At 43.0% G+C, this 27,662-nt stretch overlaps 1 protein-coding gene across 1 annotated transcript in view; it reads right to left on the minus strand.

Annotated features, from left to right (window-relative positions):
* The window catches only part of FAS (Fas cell surface death receptor), a 61,437-nt gene extending 48,817 nt beyond the window's left edge, over positions 1–12,620 (minus strand). Inside the window, exons 1-3 of the mRNA XM_088444332.1 lie at positions 12,553–12,620; positions 5,751–5,919; positions 724–861 (exon numbers count right to left, since the gene is read on the minus strand). Coding sequence (XP_088300458.1) covers positions 724–861; positions 5,751–5,919; positions 12,553–12,582 — 337 coding nt within the window. The 5' untranslated portion in view covers positions 12,583–12,620. The remainder of the gene's footprint in view (positions 1–723; positions 862–5,750; positions 5,920–12,552) is intronic.
* Between the last annotated feature and the right edge of the window lie 15,042 nt (positions 12,621–27,662).

Genomic DNA, 27,662 nt, shown 5'->3' on the forward strand with positions numbered 1-27,662 from the left:
CTATAGGTTGATTGGTTGCTAAGGGTAACTTCTCCACTCTTTAGAAGGTTTAATACATTTCCCCCTCAGTTACGACTCTGGAAATAAACTATAAAATAGCTTATGGTTCTATTTACTAAGCCTTGAATGGAGATAAAGCGAACAGAGATAAAGTTCCAACTAGTCAGCTCCTGACATTTTCCATGCCTGTGACATGGAAATTAGGAGCTGATTGGTTGGGACTTTAACTCTGTTCACTTTAGTAAATAGGCCCATTCATTTCAAAAACTGTTCCACAGCATTTTCCCATCATTTGAAGCCTGAGTTTCCCATATTTCTCCAGCATAATCTGGCCTTGAACATGTAGCTTTGGATTCCCCCCTCCGTTTATGTAGCAACCGGAATCTAGAATCTAGTAAGAATTGTGGAATATAGGGATATGGGGGGAGATATCAAATGTTCTAAAGAGGACAAGTGGAGAATATGCCCATAGCAACCAATCTAGTACGTCCTATAAAATGACAGTTAGAAGATGATTGGTCAATGCTGGGCATTCTCTGCAGTTGTACTCATTAGAAGGCTTGATACCACTCCCCCACATTGTGGCAAAGAAAAGCGGAACTGAAATATTGTATTTTCTGCCTTTTTGCACCACTGAAACATAATGATTCACGGAATATTTTGCTGCAACTTTGCTCATCTCTACACAGAAGCTAAACATTCACTAATCCGTGTTTTCCCTACCTGACATAGAGTCACAACTGTGGCATCTTAGGCAGTGTGGATAACCATTCTTTTTATCCGTGTAATTCTCCCCTTCAGTGCAAGCTTTGCAGTCTGAATAACCATGGTCCGTATCACAGTCAGACTGTGCATATGTTCCTGCCAAAGTAACAAAGGAGTAACAGTTGTCAGAAAAGCTATTACATAGACTGTCCGTTAGGTGTCAGTATAAGTCTTTACTTCTCAACCACAACCCTCAAGTTTTCCCAAGTATAGATACGTGTTATGTACGGATTCACTGGCTGTGCTGCAGATAAATTATTTACATTAGCTGGAATTGTTGCTCAACATTGACAATTACAGCAGGATGACATAAATTGCCTCCAGGCCAGGTACAGTATATGGGACTCATTTAGAAATGGCTGTAAAGATGTACCTAGGACAGAGTTTCCAAAACTCCGCCATTACAGTCCAGGTTTTAAGGATATACATGTTTGAGTCCAGATGGTTAAATCAATTTGACTGAGGTACTAAATAAGTCACCTCTGTTCAAGTATGGATATCCTTAAAACCTGGATTGTAATGGCGGAGTTTGGGAACCTCTGACCCATAAGATATGCACAACAATAGTCTGGCGCAAGGATACGTCAGTCATCATTATTATCTTGTGCCTATTATATAGATGTGTCTGGAAAAAGTATATGGTAGTAACCAGCACCAACTCCTTTCTTGGGCAAATCTATTTCATGGCACTAGACAGCAAGTGATAATGATGACTGCTGTATCTTTTGTTGATCAGTGGAACATGGCCTCCCCATAATATATAGCAGAGGTTCCCAATCTATGCCATTACAGTCCAGAGGATAAATTTACTAAAGTTCGATTTTGTTTTCTGTTCGATTTTTGCATTCGATTTCGGTTCGATTTTTTTAATGAAAGGATTTACTAAAGCCCAAATCAAATGTCAAATCGATTAGAAAGATTAATTTCTGAAAAACATTGATGTTTTCACATAGAGAACAATTGGATCCCTTCATTTACTAACATTCGATTTGTAAATCGAATGAAAAACGATCTCAAACTCGAACAGTAAATCCCCACATGAACTTCATACATTCATTTCCATTTGACACAGCTACATGCATACATCAGCCTAGGCTAGGGGTGCCATGGAAAGGGGGGCCCCTTTATTGGGGTGGTCCTCAACTCCCCAGGGATCCCTGGCCTGGGCTGACTAGCGGTCAGGGCTGATGCTGCAGCTGAGGGGCCGGTGAAAGGGCTCCCATGGCTGTGGCATCAGCCCCCTGCTAGAAAAGGTCCGGTGCTGGTTCTGTAGATTACAGGGGGACCCTATGCATTTTTTCCCCCTGCAATTCCAGAACCAGTACAGGATCTGAGTCCAGTGCTGGTTGTGATTAGTACAGTGGAACCCTACGCAATTTTTTACCTGTACTTACACAACCAGGACTGGCTATGAAAAGTCCGGGGCTAGTTGTGTATTTAGGGGGAGGACCCCTCATTATTTTTTTTAAAAACAGTAACTCTTTCCAAGCTTGTTACAATAAGATACATGCAGTCATGTCACTGATGTATGCATGTATCTCTGTGAAAACGAACTGCTCATGCTGAAAGTTAAAGCATCAAGCAGTTCTATTCATTTGGGGCTTTGAAGTTCATTTTGGAGTGGGATTTGTTGTTCGATTTGGACATGGACATGCAAAATCGAACAGCAAATCCCTTAACCTGAAACCAGATCGAATTTGAGTTGAAAATCGAAAGCAAAATCCATTCTTAGTAAATTTGAGATTTACAGAGGGATTTTGCTGTTCAAGTTCAATTCAATCTCAGGAGATTTCAGTGATTCATAAATATGAATCTTTAATCGAACTTTAGTAAATATACCCCAGGTTTTAAGGATATCCATGTATACATAATTTTTTTTAATTGAAATAAAAGACTCCCTAGAACACCTTACTTTTCCACCTTATTGTCAAATAAAATCTTATTTAGTCTCATTGTAGTCCCCCAAGGAAAAGTTGTATTCCATTGTATAGTACAGTAAAATGCTGCTTCATTCTAAGTCCAGACACAGAATGACTTGTGTCATCGATGACCAGTAGACTCAATCCATCACAAGCTTTTTGCCATAGTCGTTTGTGATTGGCTAGAGCATGGGAAACAGTTTGCTAAAGTTTTAATTCTGTTTAAGCATTCAGTGGTGGATCTATAAGCAGACCTGTTGCGTCTTACTTTATGTTTCTTTTTTTATTCCTCAGCAGAATACAAGGGCATTTCAGGGAGTCTATTTTCACTTTTATAAAATACAACCCTTGTCCATGTCACTGTATTACATACCTATTTATACTACATTAGCGACCATGTTTCCATTATACTGAATTATGGGCCTGATTCAGAGGTGGATGCTATTGCAATTCACACGCAGACTGAGCGATTGTTTGCCATTTTGCATGCGTATGCATCGCAGTCCGCGTACATGAAGACAGCTGTGCGATCCCATAGCGATCGCCATGCGAGGCCGCAGACCACGAAGGCCCATTGCAGATTGATTGACAGGAAGTGACCATTTGGGGGTGTTGACGGGGGGTGGTTAAGGAAACACAGGCATGCCTTGGCATTTGAACGCCGTTACATGGGCGTGCATAAATTAGCCACTGCAAGTGCATACGCAGCCCTGCGTGGCAGAAGAGCTCCCTAGGCTGCGGTAGGTCAGACCTTCCGCAAGGGTAAAATGGCCGCCGATGTCCCTCGATGTTACCAATATTTATGTGTGCATGCGATCGCACATGCAAGTATGTAGGCAGTGGTGAGCGTCTTTATGCTCTGGTAATATTTGCTAACATTAGCATATTTTTACAGCTGCGAGCGTGGGAATGCGCGGCTGCGTACGTATTAGTGTCTACCTCTGAAGCAGGCGCTATGTCAGTTTTACAATGTTGCAACAATACAGGCCAGTGAATACATTGTTACATTATTTCTGGGCAAAGATTAACTTTTGCATGCAATTGATGGATTTGTATTAGATTTATTTTAATGGCATTTTAATGCTGAAATTTAAAAATATATATTTGTGATTCATAAGCTGTTATTATCACATTAGGACTCAATTTCAGATACAGTTTTCGGTATCGATCCATTTCCAGCTCCAACCTGCTCACTTTTGGGTTTGTTGCCTTTGGCACTTTGGGAAGCCGTGCAGGGCTTTTGCCTTATAGCATCAGTTTTGGGGTTATATTTAAATGATCTTTATTTTGTCTATTGGTCTTTTTTTTAATTTCCTGTTATACTGGGACCATTAGGGTGACAATCCAGGGTCTTGGGTCGATAGCTGCACAGGGATGCTGGGACAACAAGTCTCAATAGTTTTATTTTTGTGCTGGCACTCTCCTGCATAGAGGTCCAGCCCTGTGCTGTGCAGGCTGCTGCTGGATCTCAGTATGACAGGGGGAACGCTGACGCTTTTTCTGCTATACCGTTACTGTTCCCACCTATCAATTGGATGCTGGCTTCCACTTTCACTTTAGCAAGGAAATGAAATGCTCTTGACTCCCTGCTGTTGTGGTGCCCAGTACAGGCTGGGAATTGTTATGGATTTTGGTGTGTGTGCCCAGGAGAGGTATATAGAGGTTGAGTCTCCCATATCCAAATATTCTGAAATACGGAACATTCCGAAATACGGAATATTTTTAGCATGACAGAGAAAGTGAAACCTTGCTTTCTGATGGTTCAATGTACACAAACTTTGTTTAAAGTAGGGATGTGCAGGCTCGGATAGGTTCGAGTTTGCACGTGGAGTTCGGATTTTTCCCTCCAAAAAAACGGAACTCAGAACGAGGCAAAACGTCATCTTACATGGACGAACATCATCATTCCTGGACAAAAGACCAGGAATGATGATGTTCGTCCATGTAAGATGACGTTTTGCCTCGTTCTGAGTTCCGTTTTTTTGGAGGGAAAAATCCGAACTCCACGTGCAAACTCGAACCTATCCGAGCCTGCACATCCCTAGTTTAAAGCACAAAATTATTAAAATACAGTATAAAATAACCTTCAGGCTGTGTGTATAAAGTGTATATGAAACATAAATTAATTTCATGTATGAACACAAACTTTTTTTGATGCACAAAATTAATAAAAATGTTGTATAAAATGACCTGCAGGCTGTGTGTATAAGGTGTATATAGAACATAAATACATTCTGTGTTTAGATTTGGGTCCCATTCCCAAGACATTTCATTATGGTATGCAAATATTCCAAAATATGGAATATTCCGATATCCAAAGTAACCCTGGTCCCAAGCTTTTTGGATATGGGAGACTCAACCTGTAATATATATTGACTTATTATAACAAAGACGAATAATCAAGTCATTGTCATCAACACGTAATCTTGCACTCAATAATATACCTCCTACAAATATACTAACAACTCAAAATAGGGCTCAATTCTCTAAGGGGCACTAATATGTGCACAGCCTTACTGTATTTTACTCACATGTGAATATCACTGAACTGCCTCTGCAGGAGCCAGGGCCAGCAACTACAAGACACGTTTAACTGTAATTATGAATGTGAGTCTTAGATCTATGTGTAGCTCAGCACAACCCATTTTTTCATTGTCTAAAGCTGGGTACACACCTATATATACAATCATAGGGCCGTTCATCCAATATCGAGAGAACGGCCGTTGGATTGTATAGGTGTGTACCCTGTCCCGATGCAGGAGCGTTAGCCGATAAACGGCTATTAACGCCCCTGCAACGGTCGGGATCGGGAGGTCACATCTTATGTACAGTTTAATATCCGTCGGTTTGACCTCCCCATCCTATAGAAGCCCGTAAACACTGTGCTATGTCTGCACAGTGTGTATGCGGCTGACAGGGGGTCACACTAGGGACAGTTTTACCCGATCAGCCTGCAATCGCAAAAGTGTGTACCCAGCTTAAATGGATATTTGTCTGATCTAAAGAAGGCCCTCTCAGCCTAGTACAACAAAGGTTCACATATAATGTCTGACTTGTTCACCTTACCTTCCATACAATTTTTGCAGCAGTGTTTATCTGCTAAGTACTCATCAGATGGACAATTTAATTGTCTCTTCCATAACTTGTGGAATAATGCAATTTTCTTCTTCACATTTATGTCTGAGGAATCATAATGATTTGTGAGAGGCAGCACATAGTTAGATCCCAACAGTACCTGTAAAAGAGAAAAACAATCAATATTATACTGTATGTGTAGTACAGTATATCCATTATTACTAGAACACCAGTTAAATAGGGAATGCAGAGTACAAAGTGATGAAAATGGGCTTTTCTGAAACGAATGGCTTATTATATACAGTATAGGCAGTTTCTGCTGCATTTCATTAATAAAATTGTGTGCTGTTTGTTAAAATTGTGTAGACTTCTTACTGATAGATGGAGGAAAAAGGGGAAAACGAACAGTGACGACAGCTACAAGACTACAGGAAATTACATTTGAAAAATGAAGCTACCCGTAGTCACCTCTATATAAAGGCTGGAAAACCTATATGCTACACAAGCAGAGACAATTTGCAATAACTATAATTATCAAAAATTATTATTTATTATTATTATTATTATTATTATTATTATTTAATTGCCATGTTCCCCTTAGGATTTTAGGGTTGCCACATATCAATCTGATTGTCCAGTCTAATCACCAGTTACTGGATATTCAGATATCAGATATTCACATGAATTAGCTAGTGAGGCCTATGGACAGGTTAGTGAAGTCCTGAACTATCCACTAGTCACAAACGTTGTACATGGAATAATCTCTGCCGTAGCGAAGAATAGAATTCCCACCATTTGCCTTCTTTATTTTAATTGATAATATATGTGCTGTGCAGAAAAAACCTGCCTCTTATTCCCCTTTCATACCCCTTTCAGACATAGAGCAAAAACCCAGGTTTTTGGCCATGAACGTGCATCAACCCAGGTTTTTGCTATGTGTGAACAGAAAGGACCTGGGTTGAAGTCCCAGGTCCATGACCCTGCTCTGTACCAGGGTTTTTCCTGGGTGAAACCTGGGTAGCTTTAGTGTGAATGCATCCAACCCAGGTTTTTAGACTCAGGTTTTTAGAAAACATTGTAATTGGCTGTTCTTTGCACCTGCAGCTGACATAAACTGTAGGCACTCAGACCACATGACTGGGGAGCAAACAAATATAGGTGTTTTATTTTATGTTTAACTTTTTTATGTGAAACTTTTCTCTTTGTATAGACCGAAACTTTGTAAATATTCATAATTTTCTTAAATTTATTGGTTTTCAATAAAAAAAACCTCTAAAAATGCTCATTTTTATATTATGTTATTAATGTGAACAAAAAAAAAAAAGCATCCCTTTTTTATACACACCAAATTCCAGGGCAGACCCGTGTTCAGTGTGAACATATCCGGAAGGTCCGTCTTAAATCAGCAGCTGTGGGAAGATTCTCTTCCTGCAGCAGCTCTCACTGTGTATCTGACCGGTCGAAAATATTGAGACCAGAGCAGATAAAGCATTGCCTGGTGTGGTCGGAAAAATTTGATCATACCAGGCAAGTGGTTAAGATGCCTACACAGACGATTTTTTTGTACACGATTTGCCCAATTCCGACACATCGGAACGACAATTTGCGCAAATCGTCTAGTGTCCACGAAAGATAACGATATTGATGTGCGGTCCCACGAGTTGTTTCTCATATCAGCAGATCTTACCTACATAACAGTAAGATCTGGCAATCTTGCTAAGGACGCATTGAAAGTCGTTAAGGACGCACGATCAGGGGCGCCGAGAGGGGGGAGAGCGGGTACAGATTACCGGGGCCCGGGCTTCCAGAGGGGCCCGGCGGGGCACCGGGTCCAGCGCCGCCCCCCCCCCTCCCTCACAGCAGCCCAGCACACAGCGTGTGCTGAGCTGCAGTGGAGACTGCTCGTGGCAGCTGAGCAGCAGCCACAGGAGTCTCCTATGCCTGTGGGGGGAAGCGATCACACTGATCACGCCCCCCCTGGTTTTGAGCAGGGCTGAGGGGGCTCAGAGTGCCCCCCTCCCCAACGCGCAGCCTGCAAAACTTTTTTTTTTCTGGGAAGGGGGCGTGACCACGCCTCCCACGATTAGGCCACGCTCCCTATTACCCGGGCCCGCCGCGGCTCTCAGCAGGCTTGCGCACGATAGGTTGTTGGTCAGATTGCACAGTATAAAGCACAATATCATATGTCTGGGAGTGCCTGAAAGTTGCCGGGGAGTTCAAGGCAAATCGTTGATGACATTGCATTGTTTGCGAGTCGTCTAGCGTGTAGGCACCTTTACCCTACTCCTGGCTTAATATGAAATCTAGCCGTGGTCATAATATAATGTTTTATAATGTTTTGACAAGTCAAAGACTGATTGAACTGATTAGAGTTAAATATATTGGAAATAAGGCATACTTGTCAGTATTTGATGCGCCTCACAGTATTTGATGTGCGGCAGGACACAGTGCCTCTCTACAGTGCCCCTTTAACACACTGCTCCTAATCTTTTTCTTTTTTTAGAAAGAAATTTCCCCAGTGGGCTTTTCTTAGTAACAAATAACACAGTGCAGCAGTGCACTACTAGGGCGGTTTTGTTTTTGTCTCACAGAGTGCTGTAACCACTGCTTGTTTTTTTTTTTTACAAAGTGCCCCTATACCCACCCACACCCTCTCCTTCAGGACTCCAGTGTGAAATAGCACCCATTCACCAAAGAGGGACGAATATATACTGTATATAAAAATGGTGTTAACCCCTAAATAAATTAAATATTTCTTTCAATGGAGGATGGAAAAAAAATAAGTTTTCAATGTCATCTGAGTTTCACACAGCATCTAAAGTCTCACAGTACATATAAAGGATTTCCTGTAAGTAAGGTTTCATAACATAGCAATCTTCAGATGACTGTTATATCACTAGATGTAAAATGGCTGTGATGCAGTCTAATTACACCATGAGTCCAGCAAAATGTGCCTGGATTTCATGTTCATCCAGCACTAGTACAAGACAGTCTGGGCTGTTCCCACTATACAGAAAAAAAATTTTTTAGTTTTTTATTTACTAAAATAGTATTCTAGTAAATGAAAACTAAAATTAATAAAAATAAAACAAAACAGAATGTGTATGGCACTCAGGCTACAGGAATGGCGCACCTGCCATTCCAGGGACACCACTCATTTTTAGTGCAGGACAAGCCATTGGACGTGGGGTATGCAACATGCGGCCCTTCAGCTGCTGTTCAACTACACATCCCAGCATGCCCTGTCATAGTTGTAACATGCCCTAATAGCAAAGCCGTGATATGGCATGCTGGGATGTGTAGTTCCACAGCAGCTGGAGGGCTTAATGTTGAATACCTCTACCCATACATGCCCACTTTCTGGCACACTTGTAATGTGGCACAATATTGACTAGAGGCTCTATAGTGTGGTATAATATGAACAGGGGGCACTGTAATGGGGCATAATATGTACAGGGGACACTATGTCGTAATGAATTGGGGGTTCTATGTGGCATAATGTGTACTAGCAGCCCTACAATGTGACATAATGTGAACTAGAGTACTACTATGGTTAATAAAATAAACCAGGGAACTACAATGGGGCACAACATTAACTAGGACATTACTATGGTTCAGAAATTCAACTAGGGTACAAATATGCGTAGAGGTGTCTCTCTAGAAACATTGGGACAGGAGCCCCTTTGAAATGTTGCTATAGGACCCACAACGTTCTGGCTATGCCCCTATCTGTAGGCATCCTAGTGACTGTACTACTGAACATAGTCAGCATTCAGACCACAGATGATTTTAGCCTATTAACTAATTTATTTTATTTTAATCGTAACACCAGGTGGTGTTTCCAGTTGATTTGCGTATCCATCAGTAGTGTACAATAATAGCCCTTAAAATAGATCTGAAAGCTGTAGAAACAATTTGACTGGAGAATAAATAATTTATATTATATTATAACACATTTTTTATATGTTTCATTCTAATAGTTTTAATTTAAAGTATGAATAAAGTAGGAAACAAAGCAAGTTATCTTGATGATTCCCCATTACACAGTTTAGATGTTAATGGTGAACACCTCATCTGCCCTTTATCCAGGTACGGAATGTTTGCAAGATTACCTGATGCTTGACCTTGATTATCATTAATCCAAGAGAGTCCACGCCATCCTAAAAATGGTGCCATTATCCCAAATACAGTAAATACAGTTTTTGTGAGCAATCTTAAGGGTTTAAAATTGCATGCTTTTACTAGAGATTTTAATGAATGTATAAGCATATAAACAGGAATTGTAGTGGAAGTAGATTATGGTTATCTGCTTGAGAATAGTTGTCCCAGCTCACAGGGGAGCTACAGGTATGTTCTAAATATCCACCTGTTTTTTCCCGTGCGTTTCCATAGACTCCATACTACTACCCACAGCTGTCATCTGTGTCCCTACTTCTACTCCCACTGAGCTGTCATGTGCCCCTACTCAGTGGCGTCACTAGGGGATGAGAGCCGCACTGGGTGACAGCTCTGCCATACGAGGGGGTGACACCAAAACTAGCAAATCAACTCTGCTATTTTGGTGTCACTACCACTCCCAGCTCTAATGTGCCCCTACTACTAACACCACCAGCTATCATGTGCCCCTACTACTACCACACTGGCTGCAATGTGCCCCTACTACTACCACACCGGCTGTAATGTGCCCCTACTACTACCACACCGGCTGCAATGTGCCACTGCCACACCGGCTGCAATGTGCCCCTACTACCACACCGGCTGCAATGTGCCCCTACCCCCCGGCTGCAATGTGCCCCTACTACTACCACACCGGCTGCAATGTGCCCCTACTACCATACCGGCTGCAATGTGCCCCTACACCTGCTGCAATGTGCCCCTACTACTACCACACCAGCTGCAATGTGCCCCTACTACTACCACACCAGCTGCAATGTGCCAGTACTACTACCACACCGGCTGCAATGTGCCCCTACTACTATACTTTCCTCAGCTGTCATGTGTCCGTACTTTATTTATTTCCACCAAGATTTCATATGCCCCTATTACTATCACTCCCAGCTGTCATGTGTCCCTATACTACTACCACTCCCAAGCTGTTATGTGCCTACTTCTACCACCCACAGCTCTCCAGTGTCCTTACTACTGATACTTCCCCCAGCTGTCATGTCCCCTTACTACCCCCCCCCCAGCTGTCCAGTGTCCTTACTACTTATACTTCCCCCAGCTGTCATGTGCCCTTACTACTTCCACCCCCCAGCTGTCCAGTGTCCTTACTACTGATACTTCCCTCAGCAGTCATGTGTCCTTACTACTTCCACCCCCCCAGCTGTCATGTGCTCTTACTACTTCCACCACCCCAGCTGTCCTGTGTTCCTACTACTTCCGCCCCCTGTCATTTGTCCCTATTACTTCCACCCCTAGCTGTCATGTGTCCCTACCAGGGCCGTAGCTAGGCTACTGCGGCCGGTGCCTTCGCACAGGGCACCACAGGTCAGGGGGTACTGTTTGGGCCTGTCAAATTTCTGTTTATTATCATTCTCACTTGTAGCTTCCTCTTATTTCATCCCCAGCATCTCCTGGCCTCTCCTATCTCTTCCCTGGCCCTTCCCCATAAAGCCATGGCCCTTTTTGGGTGCATTATGTCCCTTTGAAAAATGAGGGGGGCGCCAATGCTCTTTCTGGCACAGGGCACCAAAAAGTCTAGTTACGGCTCTGATCCCTACTACCACCTCCAGTTGTCATGTGTCCCTACTACTGATACTTCTTCCAGATGTCATCATGTGTCCCTACAACAATCCCCACCCTACTATTACCATCCCAAGCTATAATGTGTCACTACTGCTAATATTGTCCCATCTTTAATACTGTGTCTCTACTACCAGCCCATGTTAAATCATCAATATATATAATCATATATATAATAGGTGGCATATTCAGAAAGAAAATGGTGGCTTTTTAAAAAAAAAAAAACAAGTGATGGGCTTATTCAGGAAGAAAATAGTGCCAGATCAATTCAAATAAAAGAGGCCAAATTAAGAGGGTATTGAAGGAAACAAAATGGCAAAAAAATAACTCTGCAGCAGATAGGGGATGCATTCAGCTTATCAACATTTATAATGATTATAAGTACTTCCTTACTTTGCAACAGAATGCCGGGTGGCACTATTAAAAAAAAAAAGCATTTTAACAGTGTCAGCTGTATAACTGTAGAGACATGCTTGCTGCTTAATCCTATGTTTACACTTCTACTGCCGACACTGTTAAAGGCAATTCTTTATTGATAAATCAGCCTGAAATTGCTTCTTTTTTTAACTGACACAATAAGCAGCAATGGTTAATCTTTCTTTCTGGGCCATATTAATAAATAGGTCCCTGTATGATTTGCTGTTGCCAGTTATTTCATATATAGTATTTGTATGATATTGAAACTTAAGTTGTTTCCTGAACAGTTTACAAACTTTACAGTCAGCCAAACCAGCAGAGAACATGACAGTGCATTTATATATATCAATACAAGTATAACTAAGTTTATGTTCTAGACGTAGCCCCATAAAAAATCCCTATGTATTATTTCAGACCAATCGTTCCTAATGTATAGAAAGCTGGAAATGATATCAGTGATAGTTACAGTGACTTTCCTGACATACTGTATCTCTTCTATATTACCGTATATGCTCTTGATATAAAGTACAGCTCTATCTTTCCTAATTCTCCCTGCTAAGTAACATACTGGTTCCGTAGCTAAACAATGACCACACATTATATCCAGTTTATTCAAAACATGTAAACTCACCAGATACAAGAGAACAGGCAAAACCGTCATGTTTGTTGTTGCTTGAGAACAAGCCTCCCACAAACTGCAAACTGAAAGCATTTCTTATTATAGAAGTCCTAAGTCCGCCTCATATGGGGGAAGTCCTAAGAGACTGGTAGTTCTACCTTAAGAGCTGTGACTTCTTGTAAGTAGCTGCTTTCACATTATTATAACTGGATATGATGCACTACACAATATGTACAATAGTGTAAATCCTATTACTTCCTTACTTTGCTTGTTTTTCTGTCTCTATGGTACTAATGAGCAGCAAACAAGTGTCATTATGGTGTTAGTTCTGTAAGTGCCTAAATTATAAAGCACAGCTTGTTTTGCTTAATAAGAGAAATGCAACAAAAAAGGAAAAACAGTTTTTATTCCTTTATATACGAAATATATATTCTCAAAATATATATTCTCAAAATATAGCTTGCAGCGAGCCACACTGGCAATTCTGTGCTGTAGTTTGTGGCCGTTCAGAAAGCTGCTGGCCTGGTCTGCTTCAGTGAATTATAAATTGACAAAATTGAGAATATTAGCATGACTGCTAATCTTGCTGGTTAATTACAGAAGCCTGTAGGCCTCTTTTGGCACACATCCCACATGTTCAGAGCAGGGTGAAGGATGACGGTATAACATACTTGCCGACTTTAATTAATTCCTCTTCAGGAGAAGCTCAGAGAGGAGATGCAGCTGACATCTTCGGAGGTGGGGCCAGGCTCTCCATGTCATTTTAGCCCCGCCCCTCCATACAGACCTGCAAATTCCCTGTATAATCTCCCCAGGTTTCTGAGGTGAAAATCAGACCATACTTGCCTACCCTCCCAGAATGGCTGGGAAGCTCCTGAAAATCGTATGGCACTCCCGGCCACCTGGAAAGGTGGACAAGTCTCCCGCGGGCTGGGGCCATCCGACCGCCGCCGCCCACAATCCCAGTGAAGTGGATGACACAGACAGCCAATTACGCGACTCACATTGAATTGTGTCATCCTGGCTCCACCCCCTGCTCCACAATGCCTATAATCTACAATGACGTGATTGTGTCGCCTCCCCCAGACCTGTCCATTTCCACCGAGCTCTGCCCCTCCTGTGAAATTAATAAAATCTCTCAGACGGATGTTTGTTCAGACAAAGCAGCTTTATTAACTGACACTTGGAGGCAAGGCAAAACTGTCTTGGTTCCTCAGCCTGTATCCAGCACAATTTGGATACTCACAGTCACAGTCTAAAGAATGTCCTCTTCATCTGTCTAGGACAGCTCCATCTCATTTTCATCCACCTCCACATTCTAGTGTGGACTGGGAGTCTGAGAAGGTTGAAAGACCTGCAGCTTCTTCTAAACAAGCCGGGCTCATTGAATGTTAAATTGCAATGGTAGCCCTGACAGGTAGAACACCTTATCCTAAACTTTAGTCTCCCGATTGGTATTTAAAAGATACTTCTCAGGTTATCTTTTTGCGGATTTGGCTTTTATGGCTTCTCGTTGAAGGAAGATGAATGGGTGCTAAGAAGTCACACAAGCTAGCATGACGTTCCCATCCTCTTTGCATCTGATATTGACCCTGATCTTAAAGCTCTAATTGGTGTTAGGAACTAGCAAGACTCTACTGATACAATGTTAAAGAAAATTCAGTACAAAACTGCTGATGTAGCTGGTCATCTCCTGTATGTATTGGACAAAGCTGAGAAGGATATGATCCACGTTCATTAGAAACATTACTGACCTCTAAATACGCATTACTGATGTAAATCAGACTGAAGACAATCAGTAGAGCTACCTTGATAGTGAGTCAGACTTTCCATTACATTACCAACACTCATAGGTAGAGATGGCCAACAGGCCCAGAATTCATTACTGGGATGCGGTCCTATTACAAGGCCATGAAGTCTTTTGCGGATTTTAAACATAAGCCTAGCAAGCATCCCATTCTATATAGGGGTCATACATTTAGAGCCAGAGGTGCACCCCAAGTGCATTTAGGCTATTCAAGACCTCAGAGAGGAGGTGTTGCCTCAGGAGCTAGAGGAACAGCTCACTCATCCATGAACCCCTCTGCCAGAGGACACTACACTGTTCATAAATCCACCATCCCATGGAATTCTGCCACAATTCCTCACTAAATGGCAGCAGATTACCAGAGACAAGTACAGAAGTTAGTAAAGTCAATTCAATTTGGCCTCAACTTACCATTAAAAAGATTTTCTCATGAAAAAAAGAATTCCTCACAGACACTGCATTCTAATTACAGAACTTTGCCAGTTCAAAACAAAGCTTGCACATTCACAATGGTGGAATGGACCAGTCATATTTTCCCTATAAGGAAGTCTGATGGTTTATTCAGACCAGTATTGAATGTGAGAGCGGTAAATTGCTTATGGAAACTCAGGAGGTTTACAACACCTACCACATCTTCTAGATCTAAACGGGTTCTTCATAAAGATAGTTTTGAAGGATGCTTTCCATTCTATCCAAAATACCCAAATCACAGGAGAATTCTTAGCTTCTTTTGGAAAGGTCAGCTATAACAGTGGTTAGTCCAGCCCAACAGTCCACACACATTTACAAGGGTGATGAAAGCGCCTAGGTCAGAAAACAGCTCAATGATGAACTAATCTGAACAACTTAGTTCTGCCGAATATAGATCAAAGGATATTAGTTCATCAAAGAGATATGACTCTGACACTTTTAACAGAACTAGGATCCACAATCAATTCACACAAATTGATTTTGCTCTCAACTCACCAGATTCCATATTTGGGGTTTAGGCTTGCCCCTTCTTTCTCCCTGAGCATCCCCCCAGGAGAAATTGTCAATGATTCAGACTTCAATTACCAAAACTTTGAAAAAAACACAAGAGGACCCTGAGAGATCTTGCTACTGCTATAGGGAAAATGATTGCTAGATTCCAAGATACCTCTGTTGTTTCCAAGGCCTGTTTTCAGGAGTCTTCAGATCTGTTTGACCATCTACCCCAGCCTATGTGGGTAGCAGCATTACTAGGCTTCTCACAGACCTGCCTTAAGCCCCAAGGCTTCACTATGGCCTAAATCAATGCTCTCTGAGTTTATTGATTGGTGTTCCAAGTTAAATTCACCACACTCATCTTTCCTGCTTTACAAGACATTAGATTGTTTGGCTCACAAGTATGAATCACACCAAGCCCTTCATTTATTGATTACAGGTTTCTCTGACAACAAGATTTACCTGTGTCTGTTAAGGGATATTTTATTATCTACACCTATTACTCAAAAATGATCTTCTATGTAGGTTATTGATCCATTTTGTCCTATCTATCTTCCATGACTTCCATTGCAGGTTTAGGTTCTGTCTGAAAAAAACTAGCCTCCCTTTTAGCTTTAAAATTTGCTGCTTGGGGGTAGAGCTTTCCCTAATTAATATTACAGATTATTGGCTGACACAGACCACACAGGGTTGTTATTATTATCCTGTATTTATATGGAGCCACAAGGCTTCCTCAGCACCTTATAAAATATATAAACAAATGAGCGAACAAGAGAACAGTGACTTAAAGTACAGAATAATGCAGGACAATGGCATGGTTTATACACATTGCTGCATTAGCATTCATAACACTCAACCAGCAGCAGGGTGTAAGCAACCAAGTGTTATTTGCCCCTGTGGGAAGTTAGGATAGATGATAGTAAGGGAAAGACAAGCTCATGAGTGAAGAGGACCCTGTTTGTGAGATCTTACATTCTAAAGGGGAGGGGCAGATAGACGGGGTGACACAGATGAGTAGACAGGGAGGAAGGAGCATGTAGTAGCTGGTTAGGATGAGAGCTGGAAGGCTATGATGAAGTAGTGGGTCTTGAGAGCCTGATTGAAGATTTGTAGATACAGTAGATGGAGAGTCTAATAGGGAGAGGGGGAGAGTTCCAGAGGTAGGGAGCTGGACGGGCAAAGTCTTGGAGGCGGGAGTGGGAGGAAGAAATCAGATGGCAGGAGAGGCGGTGTGCATTTATTGAGCAAAGTAGGTGGACAGGAGTGGAAAGGGAGAAGAGGTCTGAGATGTAAATAATAATAATTGAATTGCATATTCTTCCATGTAATTTGTTCACCTTCTTATCCTGCATTACATCTCCTCATAACATCTCCTCAGTAGACATTACCTAACTGCTTTTATTAGGATTGCTACTTACTGTAGAGAAGTTTCATCCCTTGTTTATTCAGGAATGGGGCTCGATTCAATTAGCTATGAAGCTGCTCACCCCATGAGTAAATGTGTCTTTATGCCACCCATACGGTAACTGTAAACTCGCGGCTTTTTGTTTGCAGCCCGTGTGCAAGTTCTGGCTGTTAGGGTGTTTCTTGCGGTTGATATAGATGACCCCACGGACTGGTTTACCAATCTGATATGATATACAAATTGTTTCCTTTAGTTACATTCTTTCTACTGTTTTTACAGCTTTGCTTGGTTTTGTGGTACATGGTAATAATAAACAAAACTATCTCATCTGGTGAATCACTTTAGTCCAGTGGTTCCGAAACTGTGTGCTACGGCTCCCTGGGGTGCCTCAGGACACTTGCAGGGGTGCCTCAGGTTGGTGGTCCAGCAAAAAATCTAATTATTTATGGCCAATGTAATGTAAATATGTGGACAAACAGATGCGCAAACCTGTCCCCCAACACATAACTGAACCTAAAGCTGGGTACACACTAAATGTGTACTCAGCAATGCAACTCATGACCTCAGCGCTGACGGGCCGACATATTGGGCGGTCCATACGCACTGAGCGATCCGGTGCCCGACCGCCTGATATGCCAGCCCCCGCCGCATATCGCTCCATGGGATCGTTAACCGCATCGCTTGATCTTCCTGCATGTACAAAAGATCAGGCAATGCAGGTGAGGACCCCACAGGATCGTGCACTACATGATGTACTGCATACACACTGGACAATTTTAACGATTTGACGTCCTGATGCATCGGAATTGGCCAAATAGTTAATAAAATCAAGAATGACAGGTAAACACAATTTACTTAATAATTTTTTTCTGAATTTCTCAATAACAAACTTTTGGCTTAGGGGTGCTGTGAAAACAATGTTGATACTCTAGGGTGCCGTAAATCAAAAAAAGTTTGGGAGTCACTGCTTTAGTCATTTGGTTACAATAGAGCATTAATTTTCCTATCCTATTGTGCTAGTGCATGCAGCTGCCACTCGGCGTGTATGTGAGCTCTGTGTGCTAGAGTCACCGGATGCATGAACGGCAGCACCAGTGGCGTCACAAGGGGGATGCGGGCCGCACCCGGGTGTCACCCACCGAGGGGTGACACCAAAGTGCCAACTGTAGCATTATGTGCAGCACTTGGCTCCTGACGCAGTGAGGGAGCCGGCACTGCACACAGACTGTTTCCGGGGGGTGATAAAACGGGGGTTCAGGCCGTGAGGCCACGCCCCTACCTGCAATTCCACGCTCCTACCCACAAAGCCATGTCCCCTTTTTGCACTGCCACGGGCACTAAAATCATGTCCGCACCTGGTGTCACCACAGGGAGGGACGCCTCTGGGCAGCACTATTAGATCGGTATGGATGTGATTTTAGAATCTCTCCCTGCCTTTATTAGAGGACCAGAGGCTCACCCCTAAAACCTCTAGCTATGCGGCATAGCCTAATCCCTAGAACAAATACAATTTGTAGGTCATAGGTTCCTGCAAACTACTGTATATGCAATGTGAACTGTCCCATAGAACCCGATGCCATTTAAAAGATGAATACGTAATGCTGTTTCATTCTTTGGATATTTCTTTTACTTTTTTTATAACCTGAAAAGTTAAGGCCAAGTAGAATATGTTGCATGTGCTTTTATTTCTCAGTGTACAGTAATCCACACCTATTTATAGGAATTCCATCTGAGATAATCAGACAGGGATAGACTTGTATTATCTAACGTGCTTCACTGGAAAACATTGTAACTAGGTAATTCTTAAACTGCCAATAATTGTAAAAATCTAACTTTAAGACCTGATTGTTTTTAATCAAAATGTAAAATCAAAACTAAATTGTTAATACCTGTGGGTGAAGGAGGGGCTGTTCAGCTAGCCTGCAATCTGTACACAGCACCAAATCAAATGTGAGAAGAAATAGAGCTCTTCCTCTTCTGATTGGCTGCTGAATAGGTATAAATAGATTTTGTCAGACATCAAATTGGAGCCTATTTAGTTAGAATTACAATTATTTGTTCCGAGTTAATGGGCTCTGCAAAGATTACAAAAATTGACATTGCATGATATTGTAGTCACACAAATTTGCCAGTGGAACCCTTCCTTAAGGGGGATATCCATTAGGCGATTTTAACAAGCGATTGCACGATAACGACGTCGTTATCGTGCAATCGCTTGTAAATGGCGCATGCATTGGGCATGTTTTGGTCGGAAGCGACCAGCGATGCGCATGTCAGCTGGTCGCTTCCGACACCCGACATCGCCCGTACATGCTGGTCAACCTGACGATCTCATCAGGTTCAGCATGTGCGGGGATGGAGGGATGTGCCTGGACTGAACGAGTGAACGTTCAGTCTAGGACATCACTAGATATACGACGAGAGCACGACTGGAATGTCGTAATCGTGCTCTAGTATGTATATCTATTAGTGGATACCCGCCTTTACTCTACTCGGGGTCACTATATATATATTCCCTCAAAATTGACTGTGTGCCTCCACCTAAACTATTATATGAGAGGTAGCCTAGGTACGCCTTAATATCAAATATTACTATATATTATATGTTTATGGTATGAGATGTAGGTACATTCGGTTTACTAATTGTGCATTATGTAATCATACATTCAAATAAACCACCTGTTTCTTTTTTTTCACAAGCTCCAGTAAGGATGTCCGGTCGACTCCTAAAGGTAAGTACTACACTAATTTAAGATATATATATATATATATATATATATATTTCTTGTACGTCACAGATCAATATCACAATGTATTACATTACATTCCAGATGTAAAATGTTTTTAATCCCCAATATTCCCATTAAAATACATAACAACAGCAAAATGTATGAACTGTAACGTAAAATGGTATATAGATTTAATGGAGAACCAAAATCTCTCTGTCCCTTTGGATAAAGGAGCTGATTCAAACCCGCTTGCTAGATGCATTTGCTCACTCCCAGCATATGCAAATTCAGCGCACGCCAAGCAAGACAGTCGATCGCACGGCAAGGCATTAGCACGCCCACTATATCTTGGCGAGCGATCACTTTGCGTAAGTAGACGCCCACCAGCCATTCATAAGATACCCACTTGCGCATGTCATCTCCTGGAAGTGCATGAAAACATTGGTACATCGAGCACCATCGGATGTGCCTGCAGTGCTTGAGGTTGACTATACCCTGCTGCAAGCACTGCGATCACTTCAGTGTGAAATACAACCAGGTGACGTGTACTAAGACGCTGCCTGTTAATAATGCACGCCTCTGAAATGACGTTGAAACACTTAGGCATGGCTGCGTTCGTACCTCCACTTTCTAGTGGCCTGCCCCTGTCACCACCCACAAATGGCCTCTCCTGTCACTCATTCAACTGGGCTGTCTATGCTGGGTGAGCGAGCGCTTCCCGGTCTTTTGCAGTGGTACGCTCACGTGCACTGCGATGCATACGCATGCGCAGATTGCAAAAAAATCGGCTAGCTAAGTGCGATCGCATCCTAGCGAGCGGGTCTGAATCCGCCCCAAAGTCTGTTTCAGCAGAAACGATCTTTTTAACAAGTCCAAACTCCTGAAGTAAAGTCTTATGGAGCATACACACGGTCAGATTTGTCAGATCTGTCAGATGAATGATTTGAACGATTTTATCAAAGATTTGAACGATTTGAACGATTTTTGATTGCATTAAAATGAATGGAATCGTCCAAGTCTGACTGCAAACACATCAGTTGTCAGATATCGTTATCTGACCATCGGGAACGTACACTGTAAAAAATCTGACAGATAATCTGACAGATAATCTGACAGAAAATCATTCATAAAATCGTTCGTAAAATCATTGGTAACAAAATCATTGGGGGCCTGATTCAGAGCCGCTCGTAAGCGGCCGCTCGTTCGCTCCGAGCGATGTTTGCCCAACTGCGCATGCGTACGGATCGTTATACGCATGCGCGAACCAGTCAGTGTGGACGAAATTCGTTTGTTCGCTAAACAGCGAATGCCTGCTATTTTGAGTGACAGGAGGAGGCGTATGTGGGTGATAACAGGGGAAGGTGCTTGAAAATAGGGAGTGGAGATCCAAACGCAGGCGTGCTTAAAGGTCAAAACGGGCGTTTTAAGGGTGTGCATAATTAATACAGGAGCGTCATTGACCACGTCACTGGGTTATTTTATAGCCAGAACTGCTCGCAAGATTGTGGTAGCAAAAACCAACCACAAGAATAGCGAGCAGTTCACACGCTGTTCGATGTACTCGATTAATCTAACATGACGTAGGATGCGAGCGGCCAGGGGGCGTATTTTTCCGAAAAACGACCGCAAGTTTTGTTCGCTCGTTCAGACCTAGAGGCGTGAACAGTCCGCAAAGAGCGAATGGTTCATTTGAATAGCCACCCCTATTTTCTGGACGAACGAGCGCTAATTGCGTCCGGCTCTGAATCTGGCCCAGTGTGTGTATGTAGCTTTACTGTTGAAGAATAGGGCTATAGGGTATCCGTAGTCCGGGTTAAAGTTATCAATAAGTGCCCTTACTTAATTTATATATTATCTATGCTTTAGATAAGGATTATCACTGTTAAATACTACCTCTTATGACATATGAATTCACCTATGGGTCTTCTCTTTGAATAAAAGCCAGTGCTTAATTCCTATAAATATATAAATTGCACTGAATCCCTCATAAGATATACTGGTGGCCAGAACTCAGTAGAGGTTTACAGGGGTATTCAATATGGGAGCGAAAACATAGTTTTTGCGTTAATATCGGAGATATGACATCATTATCGCAGGTTTTAGTTTTACACCATATTCAATTTCAAAGACTTTTTGCAGTTTTGAAAAGTCTTTGATAAAAAACGGGGATAACTTTTCACCATTGAATAGGTGTCGAAAAAAAGTGCAGAATTGGGGTTTAGGGGTGCAGGCTTAAAAAAAATAGCCTGCTCCCATGGGAATGACATTTAAAAAAGAACTGTGTCAAAAAAAAAAAAAATAGGGACACCCCAAAAAATTGTATTAAAAATTGGGGTGAAAAAAAAAATGGGAAATTTTTTTTAACAATAGGGAAATAGGTTCAGGGCTATTCTGCAAGTATGCGGCAGATGTTTTCTAGAATAGATTTATAGCGGCAGGTGCACAAATGCAGAATTTTTAAAAACTTACTTTAGGGGCTTAAAAATATGCTAGCACCCATTTTCATGTACCCCAAAATTGATGGCACCACTTAAAAAAACGAAAAAAATAACCTAAGTGCTCTTCTGCAACAATTCTTCAATATCGGGAAAAAAACACCTGCTGCAGCTATTTAAATCCCCGACTTTCATTTAAAGGCTAAAACAGGGGGTACCCATAGTGATCCCTCATGTTTTTACAACTTTAGGGGGGTCCTACAATTTGTTTAAGGAAAAATTTGTAACTTTACGCAAATCCAACTTCGGAGGTTCCCGTTTTCGTTAATTTTATATTGAATACGGGGATAAGCGGGCGCGTGACCGATACTTTAATGCACGTAAAAACTCCGATATGAAACGTTAACTTCGACAGTGAAGTTAACGTTTCATATTGAATACCCCTCCTAGTCTATTTAACTAAATTGTATCCAATTTGCATAGAGACAAAATGTTGCAATAAAATATCTTTTGGCTTCCCATAGAAATGGATATATAAGATTCCTTGAAAGTCTGATGACCACAAATATCAGCTTGTCTAAAGCTGCGTACACACGGAACAACTTAAATGGACGATATGGATAACGATATTGATCATATCGTTATCATTCATATTGTGCATTTTTCGCCCACCAACAACCTGCGATGTGCGGGCACGTACGGTCGATACCAATATCGACCAGGTTACTTTAGGGACCCGCGATCGTTGATTGCAGGTCGTAATAATTGTTTGTGGGTACATGGTGCGCTGGATGATCGATATCGATTGTCCAGCATACCAGGGAGATCGAACAACGATATCGTTATCGTTGTCGATCGTCCCGTGTGTATGCACCATAAGCTATAAGCTAATGATCCTCTCCCGCCTTCTCCAATCCTTCAAATTATAACTAAAGGCTGAAGAATATATCTATTCATTTGTGAGGTCTCTGTATAAAGGGCCTGATTCAGAGCCGCTCGTAAGCAGACGCTTGTTCGCTCCGATGTTCGCACAACTGTGCATGCGTACGGATTTTAATACGCATGCGCGAACCAGTCAGTGTGGCCGAAAATCGTTTGTTCGCTAAATAGCGAATGCCTGCTATTTTGAGTGACAGGAGGAGGCGTATGTGGGTGGTAACAGGGGAGGGTGCTTGAAAACTGGGAGTGGAAATCAGAACGCAGGCGTGCTTAAAGGTCAAAACGGGCATTTTATGGGTGTGCATAATTAATACAGGAGCTTCATTAACCACGTCACTTGGTTGATTTATAGTCAGAACTGCTCGCAAGATTGTCGTAGGAAAAACCAACCACAAGAATAGCGAGCAGTTCATACGCTGTTCGATGTACTCGATTAATCTATTAAATAGCGGACATGACGTATGGAGCGAGCGGCCAGGGGGCATCTTTTTCAAAATTACGACCGCAAGTTTTGTTCGCTCGTTCAGACATAGAGGCGTGAACAGACCGCAAAGTGCGAACGGTTCATTTGAATAGCCACCCCTTTTTAATGAACGAGCGAGCGCAGATAGCGTCCGGCTCTGAATCAGGCCCAAAGTCTGATTTAAATCAAGCTGTAGGAGAATCCTTAACCCTGTGCTCCAGCCTGTCCCTCTTAGTCAGTTTGTTAATGCTGCTTGCAGGTGCAGTGTACTATGGGCCTCATTCAGCTTGGATCACACACTTGCACTCGCACACAGCCGGTCGATGTTTGCGGCCTGCGCATGCATATGCACCGCAGTGCGTGAACCGGCCGATGCGATCGCAAATGCGAACGCAGCGTATATGCAGTGGAAACAAAGATATGATTGATAGCAAGTGCCATTTGGGGTAGAGAAGGGGGCTGGTCAAAGGAACGCAGGCATGCCTGTGCATTTGAATGCCGCTACAGGGGCGTGCATAAGCATGTCAAGCTCAACCACAACTGTGCGTATTGGTCCGATGTTACTCAATGTTACCGATGTTTTCGCTGACTTGCGGATGTATGTAATGGGAAGTGGGCGACTTTATAAGCTGCGGAGTCTCTTGGTATAGTGCTGCGATCGTGATTTAATTGCATTCATTTCCATATTTCACAGACAGGTGCGTTCCATTGCAGACTTGCGATCCAAGCTGAATAATGACCTATATGCTTTTACTCACAGGCTCGATCAGGCGCTGCCTTACTTGCGAACCTCTGCCTGGTAACTGCCTTACTTGTGGACCTCTATTATAGGTTGTAGGTGTCTTATTCTGCTTCCATCTAGTGCACTGGAGCACAAGGCTGTGTCAACGGGACAGACCGCTAGCAGCCACAACACTGCTGTATCTGCGGCTTGGCTAACAGCTGCCCGCCTTCTCCTCATTACTTCCCCCACCATCTCGTCAGCTATAGGATGAGAGCCGGAGCTTCCAGGATGGCCCCTCACTGTGCTGATGCTTTTGGCACTGCCAGCCTCTGGAGCGGAACACCACCAGACCTCACCGCTTCAATAGGTTCAGTGCCAGCGGTAATTGCCTATACTGGCTTCAGTACAGGAGACTCCCGGCCGCTGCCACTAATTGCGCTTGCGTACTATACAGTGCCGTAGAGTCCCTGTATTAGCTCTCGGGGGGGAATCGCAGACTGGCCCCAGTGCTAGAGCAGCATCTTTTATAGCCCTCTCCTAGCGCTGCACGACCCCTCTTTTCCAGCACGTGACACAAGAACCTCTCCCTCAGCCCTATGCTACCTAACGAAGCTAACCGATGCTCATGCCACTTCTGGCACTTGTAAAGGTGCCCATACATGGTGCAATAAAGCAGCCGATCTGACGGATTGGTATGATATCGCTGCTATATCATACCGTGTATGGGCATGATATCGGATAGTGCTCGCACCTGTGGGGTCGTACATCGCACCTCCAGATCTTACTGCAGGTTCACTTGAGCTGGGTTTGCGATGTGCGATCCCATGCAGCGCTATGCGTGTGGGGGGTGCTGTAATATGGGGCGGTCGGCCACCCGATCACACCGTGTGTGGGGACCGCCCGATATGTCGGCCGTTGGATCCACCCTCGCATTGCAAGGTGCAAATCACACCGTGTATGGGCGGCTTAAGACAGTCTTGTGCCGCTGCATCTGGCCATTACTCTAGACCCATAAGTTTACAATGGTATACAGTTTACAAAATATACATTTATTACATTATACATAAATATATATCCTATATTACAATAATCATCACCTTACACTGTGCATTAATTAATTATTCCTTCAGTTGATATGGTTCCTATCTATCTATGCCCTACGTGTCCAATTTACCTCAGAACATATTAAACTTATATGTAAATATACATTCTAAGGGTTAGGCATCTAAATGAGTGTGTTTTACATTGAATTAATAGTACATACATTTTAGCCATTCTTAAATATGGCTGCACCAGTTAAAATGTCAAGAAGAATTCCCTGTATCCCAAGGCATGCCTAACCATTCTGAGGCGGCAACCAAAATAAAGGAATGTGGAATAGTAAAAACTATTCTCAAATACTCCTGGCACTAATGATAATTATAATTATTATCATCTTAATACCTACTGCAAGTGTATGGGATGTTTAAAGTGGTATGTGTGCAAATCACCACATGACTCTGGGGAACTGCAGAAGTGTGTTTTTACTGACTGCAGGCATGCTGAACAATAACTAGGGATGGCCTAGTTGATGGTTCCTGGCCGATGCTGGCCGATGTTAACTCAACAAAGTGTCTCTACCATCGATGGATGAGTAGGAGCTGATGTTTTGGGGGGGTTTTTGTGGTCAGATGGAGCCAAGTCCTGCCCAAAGTGCCCCATGCAGGGTGCGATCCCAAACAAGGATGTCATCCACAATGATCTCACAAAATCCCTGGAAGAGATGCTCCATGCATCGTTGAAATACTTCATTGACAGTGAACCTTTCGGAGAAGGGTGTACTTGCTCACATCTGTCATAAACGTTCTGAGCATGGATGATTTCTTGAGTCCAATGTGATCTGCCAGAAACAACATTTGGCAGAGTTTGGCATTATGCAGAGTGGTAAATATCTTTGCATTCGGCATATCGGCTATGCCCTGCTTCATAGTTCTGAGGAGGTGATACGGTCACATAAGATATGCACAGGGTGAATGCAGATGCATACTGAACCATCTATTTTTTACAGCTGCAACCATAGCCGACTCCCACCACTACCACTGGAGCAATGGTGCCCAATGCTGTCATGCGATTTAAATCCGCTATCACTTTGTCCTTCAGGGCCAGAGGCACACGTTTCCTATCACATACTGTGGGAGCAACAGTCTTATCTAAATGCATGTGGTAGGTGACTGGTATTACAATTGAACAGATCATATGTGCACGAGTAACATCATTAGATGTTTCACACAAAATCCTGTCACTGATGATCTCACTTGCTAATGCGCCATAATGACATTTCTTTGCTAGTTGATTTAATCTTGCAGCATATGACTGATACTCTCAGAGGGGCTCTGCACAGCCGTGGTAAAAGCATGTCTGTCCATTATAACATTTCTCACTGGTAAGCATATCTCATCAAACTTTTTTATTAGTGTGTCTGGATCCTCTTGATCCTCTCCCTCCAAACAGACAATGTATCTGCTTTATCAACTGCCTTAGCACCAGCTATTTTGGGCAGGGTATATGCCTGTACCTTTATTGATTTGTCTGAGAGTCCAGCACAGCAGTATATGCACCATTCCGTCTTGACCTTAAGCCATGTGTCCGCAATCTATATAGCGGAGACCTTGTGCCATCACAGCCAGACTTCTGACACCATGAAAAATGGTATACATGCAAATCACCACATGGGAGAACGGCAGAAGTGTATCTTTACTGGCTGCAAGCATGCTGAGCAATAGCTACAGAGGCACGTCATGTGTAACAAGTGGATAGAAATGATGCAACATCCACATACAGCATGTACCTACAGGGTGATTGCTAGAACCCCAAAACAAGTATAAAATGAGGATTGTTGGTGTTACACTGCACTTGGTATAAGATATATATAAATGGATTATTCTGCCTTAGGACATATAAATTGGAGTCTCCTATATCAATATGATATTTCAGAGGTTCCCAAACGCTGCAATTACAGTCCCCATTTTAAGGATATCTATGCTTGAGCACAGGTGACTTAGGCCCTCATTCAGAGCCGTACGCTCTGAGCAGAGCGCACGCTCTGAATGAGGGCCGCCCTCCATAAAAATGGAGCGTCCTCCTGGACGCTCGTATAGCTGTGGGTCACCACCCACAGCCTATACGAGCGTGCAGTTTGATGGCCGCGATGGTCTTGACCATCGCGACCATTGAAACTGCGAGCCGGAGCCTGCGGTTGAGGTTTTCAATCGCAAGGCCCGGAGTGATTTTGGCTCTATCAGAGCCAAAATCACTCCCACTGACATCACTAGTGATGTCAGTGGGCCGGCTTCTGATGGGAGGCGTTCCCTTGGGAACGCCCCCGTCAGGGAGGCACGCCCCTGGCACGCCCACCAAAGGGGGCATGCTGTCAATCAACATCGACAGCACGCCCCCTTTGATCAGACACAACGAGCGAAGGACTTTCCTTCGCTCGTCGCGTCTGGCGCATGCGCACGACGGAGCTCCCTCCGTCGTGCGCATGCTCAGTGCAGACCATCGACCCACTTGCGAGCGGACAGCCGCTTGCGAGTGGGTCTGAATCAGGGCCTTAATTAGTACCTCAGTCAATTTGATTTAACCATCTGGACACAAGCATGGATATCCTTAAAACTT

This window comes from Taudactylus pleione, unplaced genomic scaffold, assembly GCF_031769625.1.
Source record: "Taudactylus pleione unplaced genomic scaffold, aTauple2 ptg000354l, whole genome shotgun sequence".
In the NCBI taxonomy this organism is placed as follows: Eukaryota; Metazoa; Chordata; class Amphibia; order Anura; family Myobatrachidae; genus Taudactylus; species Taudactylus pleione.